This window comes from Calidris pugnax, unplaced genomic scaffold (genome assembly GCF_001431845.1).
Source record: "Calidris pugnax isolate Ruff unplaced genomic scaffold, ASM143184v1 scaffold41, whole genome shotgun sequence".
NCBI lineage: Eukaryota > Metazoa > Chordata > Aves > Charadriiformes > Scolopacidae > Calidris > Calidris pugnax.
In genome coordinates, this window is record NW_015094509.1 from 2,510,768 (window position 1) to 2,521,742 (window position 10,975).

At 44.4% G+C, this 10,975-nt stretch overlaps 1 protein-coding gene across 1 annotated transcript in view; it reads right to left on the reverse strand.

Annotated features, from left to right (window-relative positions):
* Window positions 1-1,151, reverse strand: part of LOC106902240 (fatty acid-binding protein, adipocyte-like) — a 3,598-nt gene extending 2,447 nt beyond the window's left edge. The window contains exon 1 of the mRNA XM_014965573.1: window positions 994-1,151. Within this exon, the coding sequence (XP_014821059.1) occupies window positions 994-1,066 (73 nt within the window). The 5' untranslated portion in view covers window positions 1,067-1,151. The remainder of the gene's footprint in view (window positions 1-993) is intronic.
* Window positions 1,152-10,975: the final 9,824 nt, after the last annotated feature.

The following is a 10,975-nucleotide window of genomic DNA, read 5'->3' on the forward strand; positions in this document are numbered from 1 at the left end:
TTCTAGGATAACATAGAGCCTGGTCCTGTTGTGCCACCAAAGCCATATAAAAAGGGTAGGTCAACAAATAAGCATCAAGTTACCTAATCTGCATTGAGAAAGCTGCAAAAAAAAAAAAAAAAAAAAAAACAAAACAAAACAAAACAAAACCAAGCACTTTTTATATTTAATCAGTGGCTAGGCTGAATAAAAGGAAATGATTAAGAAATATCTGGCAATGGTTACGTCCTGAGTGAAATCTGGGGTAAAGATTAAGAGTGCAAGAGTTTCACTGAAAGCTGTCTGAGTGCTGCAGGAGTCTCCGTGAGTATTTTACCCCTACTCTCCAAATAAATAAACCCCAGCTTTTTTAGCACGTACCGATCCAATCACTGCAAGTTACCCCACGCTGCCTCCACACTAAAAGGATGCAGACACCTCTGGAAGCCCCATTTTATTTCTAAGCAGGCAGTCTACACCTTTAGAGAAGAGTGCTATCCCTCAAATCTTTTGCAAGTATTTGCATGAATCCACGCAATCTTCTTTGTTAATATTCACTGGAGGCAGCTGCGGCGTTTCATTCACTATAATAACCATGACAATTAATTGGTCTCCAGTAGCAACATAAAGAAGTTTAGGTGTGTTGCTTTTAGACACAATGCTTGCTGGATTCTAGCCTTACACTACTTTGTTTGTCCAAGGACAAAAGCTAATACACACAAAATATTACAGTGACGTGTTTTACTTCCATTTATAACACTATTAAGTAGGCACGCATAGACTCGGCTTACCTGAAACTATTTCTCCCAATCAAGGTTTTTCTATATTATAGGAATTTGATACCACTAACTCAAACAGCCCAGTTCTCCAGTTTAAAAGCATCTGCTCAAAATGGACTAACCCCCCTCGTTAAACAGCTTACCCAGAAAAAAAAAAAAGCCAGTAAGAAACAAAGTTCAAAATCAGCATCCCTTCCCCATCCCAGATACAACAAGTCCAAACAACAATTCTCACCCAGCTCTTTCATATAGTCCTCAAAGTTTTCACTAGAAAGGAGCTTCCAGGTGCCCACAAACTGGTCACACATTTTGTCAGGCTAGAGAGAAGTCTTCCACAGGATCAGGCAGGAAAAAAAGCAGAAATGCCGGACAGGACGATAGTATGAGCTCCAGGAGATCAGGAGTTATCTTTAAAAAGGAGCCTTGGCCACATGATGCTCTAGGATGACCAATGAAGAGGGAGTCCCAGTGCCCAGTGTTTTCCTTCCTCCCCTACCCCTCCTTTGCCAGTAGGTCATAGTGTAATTATTCATATGCCTTTACTAGCACAAAGATCACTGTCTTGTTTTTATTTAATTATTTTTTTCATTTAAGAACACTCCATCTTAAAGGCTAATAATTAAATCATACTGACTTTCAGAAGAAAAAGCTGGGCTCAACCTGCAGAGGGTTATGTTCTCTCCCATACTGTTTTCTTTCATTTCCGTCCACCTTATTAACTTGGACACAGCTAAATTCCTAGATTGTAAGATCTGAAAGGCTCATTGGGATAATTTAGTTTGCTTTCTGCACCCCTGAGATTTTCTCCAGAGGGAATACTGGTGGCTGTAGAAGGGTAAGGCAATAAAATTGCTTCTTTGATTGGGGTTTCCTTATTGCACCACCTGAATCAATTGACCAATAGGGCTGTATTCTGCTTTTGTGTGATGGATATAGGGCTCTGAAAAGTAAAGTAACAAAACAGATTATTTCTCCCTTTTGCTCCTGTGCTTTCTGAAGACCCGTGTCCCATTGACTAGCGCTATGACTAGTTATGGCATAAAACTAGGCTCTGGTATCGGCCCACCAGAGGTCCTTGAACACTTTGTTTTCTGTTCATGCTGTTCAGGTAGTAATCTGTTTGAGTCAAGGTGTGTACATGTCTAACATGATGAGGACCACCTTGACTCACCCCCTAGGCCCTGATCGCAAGAAAAAGTATCAGAAAGCAATTTGTTAGACTTTCCTTTTGGCTGTAACATGCCATTCCAACAGCAAAAAGCAGCCAAAAAGTGCAGACTCCAGACCCTGCAACTATCTTTAGATGATTTTTTTGGAAATACTCTGCCGACTGTTAGGCATCAAATACGTTGGTCCACGTGTTTTCATACTAGTTGATGTTGTAAGTTACAGCATCAAAAATATTTATATAGGATTGTAAAATCATAGGGAAACTTGGAAGGGAAGGGAGGTCAGGAGGTCTCTGGTGCAACCTCCCCCTCAGCAGGGCCACCTCTGAGCTCAGACCAGGCTGCTCAGGGCTGTGCCCTGTTGGGGCTTGGAAACCTCTAAGGAAGGATGGAGCCAGCACAACCTCCCTGGGCAATCCGCACCCTGCCCAGCTGTCTCACTGGGGTAAAGGATCTCCTTATCTCGCATCTGAACCTCTCTTCTTTCATCTTTTGCCCATAACCTCTTGTCCTGCTGCCGTTCACTGCTGCGAAAAGCCTGCCTCCAGTTCCTTAGTCACGTCCCCATAGGTGTTGGGGGAAGCACTCCCAAAGCCATCCCTCAACCAGGATGAACTGCAGTCTCACAGCTTCTCCTCACAGGACAAGTGCTCCAGCCTCCTGAGCGTCCTGGAAGCCCTCTGCTGAACTCACTCCAAAACCAGATGCGTTTCTCTGGATATAGTCTAACGAGGGCTGAGGAAAGGGGAACAATCACATCCATCGACCTACTGGCTGTGCTCTTGTTCGTATTGTTCATACAGCCCAGGATGGTTTTGGCCTTTCTGCTGCCAGAGCTCAGCTCATTGCCCACCTGGACCTTTTCTGCAGAGCTTCTCCAGTCTGTCCACAGCCTGCATCGCTGTGAGGGGCGAATATGTTTGAACATGAATAATTAGTTACCCTCTTGTGCCTTTAAGACTGCAGACCTTTTTTTCTTTTTTTTTTTTTTTTTTCCTAGAATAGCTAATCTTAGGTTTGGTCTACTCTTTTTTTTGAGTTTTTGTTTATGTACTGACTTTGGGCTAATCCCAAAATAAATAAAATAATGCTCTAATTATTGAAGTTGCTGATGCCTTTCCCGATTGGTTGTCTCAGAGTATCTCATGACCAGGTCCTGTATGAAAGGAAAATCTGAAGGGCCCTCAAGTTTGTGCCATTATCCTGGAATTTTTGACTTAGAATTAGATCAGTTTGTAGGAACCTGAGAACTCAAATGCAGTAATTACATGACGAGAACTTGAAAGTATCAGGTGAGGATTGCTGCAGTGCCCCGGACAGAAAGGATGCGAGCTGGCTGAACTCAGCTCCTGCACTTGCTTTGCTTGCCTTTTGGGAACTGTTCTGTGCGTGGCTTACTACAATTAACATTCATTTCTTTGGAGGGGAAATAGGCCTTTTATATTCAAGACTATAGCCTGAGAGAGGGGATTGGTCTTCCTCTGGTGTTAAAGCTCATGCTGCTGGAAGAGTCTTTCAGAAGAGAAGTGAAGCACCTGCTCCGTGCAAATCAGCTCGGAGGAGGTAAGTGAACCTTCCCCAGGCAGCCGATTGCTTGCACCTATTTAAAGTGGGTCTGAGCTATTTCTAGATGTCCTGTAAACATGGTGACTCAAAAATGCAAGAAGAGAGCCAGCTTGCGGGCTGACTCGCTTGTTTACATCAAAGCAACCAGCTATCTGGGAGCAGGCTCATGTCTGTCCCTTGGGAAGTGTCCTCCTGGTGGTCTGCTTTCCCTTGGGAGAGACTTCCAGTCACAAGACATCATAGAATCATAGAATCACAGAATGGTCAGAGTTGGAAGGGACCTTAAAGATCATTGAGTTCCAACCCCCTGCCCTGGGCAGGGACACCTCCCACCAGCCCAGGTTGCTCCAAGCCCCATCCAGCCTGGCCTTGAACCCCTCCAGGGATGGGGCAGCCACAGCTTCTCTGGGCAACCTGTTCCAGTGTCTCACCACCCTCACACCAAAGAATTTCTTTCTGGTATCTAATCATCTAAATCTCCCCTCTTCCAATTTAAAACCATTACCCCTTGTCCTGTCACTGCACTCCCTGACAAAGAGTCCCTCCCCAGTTCTCCTGTAGCCCCTTCAGGTACTGGAAGGCTGCTATGAGGTCTCCCTGGAGCCTTCTCTCCTCCAAGATGAACAACCCCAGCTCTCAGCCTGTCTTCAAAGGAGATGGTGCTCTGATCATCTTCATGGCCTGGTTCCAACAGGTCCATGTCCTTCCTGTGCTGAGGACTCCAGAGCTGGACACAGAGCTCCAGGTGGGGTCTCACGAGTGCAGAGCAGAGGGGCAGAATCACCTCCCAGGACCTGCTGGCCACGCTTCTCTTGATACAAATATAAACTTAGATGCAAATCCTGCCTTGCTCTCTGGGGCAAAGGCCTCAAATCATACAGTCCTGCTGATTAAGACTGAAGTGCTTAATGGTCATGAAGAATTCAGGGGGGGCTTTGAGCCTGGAAGCTGAGGCAAACCTGGGATCTGTGTCGCTTGCAGAAGCATATTGACAGCAGGAGCTGGGCAACATGGCTAAACAGTCCTGAGGTCATCAGCACTGATGGGATCTAATGCCATCGAAAGCAAAGGCATCTTCAAAAGTGTAGAGAAGTCCTTCAAAATAAGAGGGAATTTCGAAGAAACCACAGCAGGTAAGAGGTAAACCAAGGAAGAGAAAGTGGTGAGGGTCCAACGATGAGGAAACGCTGGCAAAGTAAATTTGTTACAGAAGGAAACCTTGTCTCTTAGTCCTGTTATGAACTGATGTAGCTGAAGTCTGCAAACAGCACCGATGCACTGTGTTTTTGGGGTTCCTGGCGCGGGAGGTGCAGCAGTGGAATAACAAAGCAGCAGCTCTGTGGGGGAAGTTGGTGGATGGGAAGGCTGTGACAGTGTGTTAACTCTTGCAATGGTGAACATCTACTTCAGGAAACAGCTTTTTACAAAAATGAGCACAACAATAACCTCTGTTTGGCTCTTTGGGAGATGCAGGAGGAAGGACACTGCTTCCACTAGAGTATGAGAAATACAATGATTATTCCTGTAGTGGAGATCTGGCACTTAGGACAACTTTTAACTGAGGAATGTGCCAAAGCTTTCCTGGTACTTTAGATATTTATGGATTTGTGAAAGTAAAAATACAGGTCACTGGCAAATGTGAAATCATGAATTAACAAACAACAGTTATGGCTATTAGCAACACTTTGCTTAAATAGAAGCTTCTTCCTCCAGTTCCTACTTGTCCTAGAAGGGCAACAGTGTACACCTCCTTTGACTGCTGTGGCTATTGAACCTGTGACTACCAATGAGAAGCGGTATATAGGGCTTCCACAGTTGTCTCCATAGTTCTCCTACTCTCAGAATCAAAAAACTGGGATGAAAAGGTAAAAATATGTCTGTGATCAATTCCACACCTGATGCCATAGCAGACTATTAGCCTGCTTAATAAAGACTTCTCCTGAAAACTTTCTTAAAAGGAACGTGTCATCTCTGTGGGGTTGTTAGTGGCACTATAACTCCACCATAACAACAACTACATGGCAATGTACATAGTCAAAAAACAAAAAGGAAAAAAAAAAGATTCTTGGAAAGGTTACTAAAAATAAGAATTTTCCCTTAAGCAGGGGAAGGAACCGTGGCTTTGCTGCAAGCTTCCTCTTCAGGCACAGTAGTATCTATCGAGAAGTTGAGCTACAGCAGCTCTCGTGCCAGGAAGGAGGGACCATGTCACACTCTCTGGTACTGCTAAAACTTAGACTGTGCAAAAAGTTTTCTTAATACTTGTCTGGCCAGATAACGGAGTGGGAATCTGTTCTAAGGCCCCAAGGTAACTTCCAGAAAGGTAAGCTAATGCTGGAGAGGAGGAACTTCTTTCCTGTGAGAGTGGTAGAGCACTGGAAGAGGCTGCCCAGAGAGGTGGTGGAGTCTCCTTCTCTGGAGAACATTCAAAAACCGCCTGGACAAGATCCTGTGCAAGGTGCTCTAGGTAGACCCACTCCGGTGGGGGGTTGGACTTGATGATCTCCAGAGGTCCCTTCCAACCCCATGTGATTCTGTGATTCCATGATGTAAGGCATTGACTTTACAAGATACCGGCTTCAGTCGGTTTGAAAGTTCAATAGGTCAACTGATTTCCAGTTTTTTTTTTTCCTCTCTCCTGGGGAAGGAGGCAAGCAGGAGGCACAAGCAAGTCCTTTTTCCATTGCTTAGCAGAACGGTCCCCAGCAGCAAACTGGTGTTCCCTGAGTCATGGCTGTGGCTTCAGCCCCTTGCTCAGGGCTGAGGGTACTATTGCAAATGATCATTTTGCTGAAAGAGTCAGATTTTGCCAGCAGTAACAACAAATCTGTTGTTTCCTTGCGTGGCTGCCAGCACCACTCTACCCATTACTTTGCTGGGCTATGACATTTGGAGACCTCAGGCTGGTGGGCCCCAGCACTTGATTTTTACTTTTAGTGATTCTGTGTTTTTTCTAGTATTTCCTCCTGGACTCCAACCAGTGAGTACTCCCCACGCTTAAATACGTTTCCAGCATCTGAAAGCAGGACCTTGAAAACTAAAACATCTAAAAGGTGTTTCTGAAACACTAAGCTAAGGTTGTGGTAATGCCAAGGACAGAAATGAAATCTCATAACTACAAGGCACAGGAAGATCAAGCCCAAAACAAGACCCGGTGGTTGACACCATTAACTTGCAATGAAAGTACATATCACAGAATCTTCTAGGTTGGAAGGGACCTTAAAGATCATCTTGTCCAACCGTTGACCTAACTGACAAAAACTGACAAAAATAGACACCCACACAACAAACGAGCATCATCACTAAACCAGACCTCCCAGCACTACAGCAACCCGTCTTTTGAACACCTCCAGGGATGGTGCCTCAACCCCCTCCCTAGGCAGCCCATTCCAATGCCTGATGACCCTTTCAGTGAAAAAATTTTTCCTAATATCCAGCCTGAACCTCCCCTGGTGCAACTTGAGGCCATTTCCTCTTGTCCTGTTGCCTGTGACTTGAGAAAAGAGACCGACCCCCACCTCTCTACACCCTCCTTTCAGGGAGTTGGAGAGAGCAATAAGGTCTCCCCTCAGCCTCCTCTTCTCCAGGCTGAACACCCCCAGCTCCCTCAGCCTCTCCTCATAAGACTTGTGCTCCAGACCCCTCACCAGCTTTGTCGCCCTTCTCTGGACCCGCTCCAGAGATTACACTTTCTGAACTTGTTTTAAAGATGAAGACAGAATGCCAGTATGGCTGGCAGGAATGGTAAACCCCTTGCCTTCCCTGGGTTCTCACCACAGTAGTGTTGACAGCTGAGATCCCGAGTTTCCTCAGCAGATAGCATGGCAGTAACGTATTCTATCAAACATGACTGACTTCTCACACACACTGCTCTGGCTTGTGTGTGTTCCCTCATTCCTGGAGCAAACCAGCTGGCAGTGTGAGCCCCATCAAACCACGCTACGAATCGCAGGGAGTGAGTTAAAAGGAATATGGGAAAAGTAGGGAAGGAGGAGGGAGCATTTGCAAATCAGTTTTATTTTCTTTGCAATGAAAATAAACGCTGGTACACTAGCTCCTACAGGCACGCAGGTGATGGTAGCCTTCTGGAACATCATATGGGTATTTCTCTATAAGAATATTCAAAATATCAGAGCTCTGCCTCAGATATTCTGTATTCAGTAAAAAGTGAGATTAATGATAAATCTAACAACAACTTCTGAATGTTTGTACCAGAAAACTTCTTGTTTTGCTGGCTATAATAAAGGCACCGTAGATGCTCCATGTTTCTCACTACCTACCAATTTCCCTTGCCTAAAGAATGAGTTTAAAGTTGTCTAAAGGCTCTGATGATCAAATCTGTCCGACTTTTTTCATGTCCAAGTCTTGCATCTAACATCAGAGCATTTCTTCTTGAGAGAGCACAATTAAAGTCAGCCTTTTTCTGAGTCCCACTTTGTCTTGTCTGCAAACTTCATTTCCCTGGATTTGCCTCAGATCACAGAAATTCTGCCTGTTTTTTCCTCCCTCACCTTGCCCCTCCCCCGCCCCCCCAAAAAAAAGTGTTTTTCTTTTCTTACTTCTTTATCTTGCTAGATATTTTTTTAGCAAGCTGAGGAAAAATCTTCAAATAGAGATGACAGACTAGTGCATTTTGCTAACATGTAATATCTTGTAAGTTTAAACGATTCCTATCAGTGGTTGTGCTTTTCTTAACAGTTGTCCTCTTGTCAAGCAAGAACGTTGCCAGAATCTCACTTCTCTTCCTAAAAAACCTGAAGAAAGAGCAAAGTGTAAGAACAATATTTCATCAAGACTAAAAGGACCCCGTGCAAAACATTTAAGCTTTGCTTAACCTGCATTTTATATAGGATAAATAAATATAATATAGTATATTTATATATACAATATATAAATATTGCATATGATGCTTTTCTCCCATCCTTGTTTGTGCGTCTCTTTGCTCTGCACACCACAGTTTATTGCTGGCAATGCCTGAATCTGACAGCTTGCTCTGAAACTTTGAGAGATCTCCTCTTGTATTTGCCAGAAAGCTATCCGTTATTACGGATGCATTTGGAGCGCATCCAAAGACCTATTCCTCCATGTAAAGGAAAGGACCAAAAAAAAGAGAATCCGAGGGTGAAATGCCCTGTGTTCAGAGACAAAGCCTTATGGAAAACAGCCCTCTCCCTCCGTGGGTGGGTGTGAGGGCTGGCAGCTCTCCTGGCGGTGCTCTGCAGCTGACGGCTGCCCCCGGGTGCTGGGTGACGGAGGGAAGAAGGAGACTGTTTATAGAAGCCACCAGTTTGTGCCCAGCCATGCACCTCACCCGGGACAGTGGCCTCTTACAGCTGCCTCCTCTACGGCATTGCTGCTGAAATTCACTGCCACAGCCTCATCTCATCTCATCTCATCTCATCTCATCTCATCTCATCTCATCTCATCTCATCTCATCTCACCATCTCATCTCATCTCATCTCATCTCATCTCATCTCATCTCATCTCATCTCATCATCTCATCTCATCATCTCATCTCCTACCAGATAAAGTAGGTTAGGAGTTAAAGGGATCTCCGAAGAAAGAAATGCAAAAGGTTTTCTAACTCAATCTGTCACTCCTGTCTTTCCCACTGTCTTGCCAGAAACAAGTTAACATTGCATATGTATTCCCATCCCTGGAAGTGTCCCCATCCTTGGAAGTGTCCCCAGCCCTGGAGGGGTTCAAGGCCAGGCTGGATGGGGCTCTGAGCAACCTGGTCTGGTGCGAGGTGTCCCTGCCCATGGCAGGGGGTTTGGAACAAGATCATCTTTAAGGTCCCTTCCAACTCTGACCATTCTATGATTCTATTGTTTCAGTCTTGCTGCCAAATTATTTAAGCTGAACATAACTGAATTGCTTTTATGATCTGATATGGCTTTAGGTTGTACATATCCATGTTCTGCCAGTACTTTCTGCATTAGTTTTGTTAACATGAACTTCTGGTACACCAATGCTAACCTGCTGGAATTGTATTGAGGTTATTTGAAAAGCCCTTCTGTCATTTATAGTTTACTGCCTGGCTTATTGCTCCTTTAAACTTCTCACCACAATTTAGGCATGATTGTGCCCTCCCTGGTGTATATAAAAGTTCTGTGAAGAAGTCCCCTGCAGATGTAGCAGCTCAGGTTCTTCCCCTGCCTAAAGAAGTGGCACGAGTACAATCACCAGCATCAAGAGCAGAACACGTGCACAGCAGAAATGCTGCTTTTGTCTGCTGAGAACACCTCCCTGGGTCACAGAGTATCAGTTGTTCCACAAACATCTAGCACAGTTCTGTTGTACAGAAATGGGCTTGGTAGAAGAAAATAGTTTACTGTTTTTGTTGCACTGTTGCTCATCCAGTTTCCAGTCAGTTATTGCTTATGACTTATTTAGCCTATAAACATCTGTTTGTATCACTAAATATGTGATAAGGTGTTGCCAGTCTCTCCAGGTTGACTGAACTGTGTTTGGTGTCTACCAAGAAGAAGGTACATTTCCTTCCAGATCCTTCCCTAAGGACATGAACCTTAAACCTGATGTCTCCTTGCCTCAGCCGCCTGCAAAGCCTGTTACAGAACTGTTGTGTTTACCTGATTTTTCAGTTTTCCACCTATATTCTATAAATACTTTGAACTGTTAATGCCAAGGGTAAAGGTTCTCAGAAAGTATGGCATCAAAGCAGTTGTGAATAACTTTGAGGCCCATGCGTGAAAACTTTTGACAAAGGGGACTGATATTTCATGTATCGCTTTACTGTATCACTAGGCCCTGGTTATCTGACAGACTACTGGTTAAGCCAGGAGGGGAAAAATAAACAAAACCACATCCCTTTTTCCTAGAATTAGTCTGGTATTTACATATTTAACTTGTGCCTGTGGCTGCCCAGGGCCCACACCCAATGAGAGGAGCGGAGTGCCTCTGGCCCAGAGGAGCTGGCATTTTGGGTGTGCTAGAGAGAAGTGAGGTGTGCAGGTTTGAATTCCCTTGGGCTGAAGGGGCTACTGAGCCTATTCCTCCTCATACTCAGACCGTGGGAGAGGGGGAAGTTTCATTCAGCTGTTTTGGTTACTTTTTTATTAGTAAGACAGTTGTCTGCATCCTCATGTCTGCAGCCGCATCTTGGTGGCTCCACATACGGAGAGGGTTTCAGAGAGATGCTCCTTCTCTGAGAACTGATGAGGAGTTGCTCCATGTAGCATCAGAACTTGCTGTTGTGGACTGAATTGATTATACCCAAGATATGTGATCATATTTTTATAAAAAGTATCAGCAGAGCTCTTACAAGTGCATTGAAAGCATCCTGGTAACTAATCTGCCAGTTATGTTGCTTATTAAAACTTCCCAACATACAAAGCAATTAATTTGCTGAATTTTCTGCCAAAGGAACTATCTGGGACAATGCTATTAACCTATTAGATTTTTTAATTTGGTTCCTTAATTACCACAGCATCTACTTAGGCTGAACTCTTTGTCTTTAGA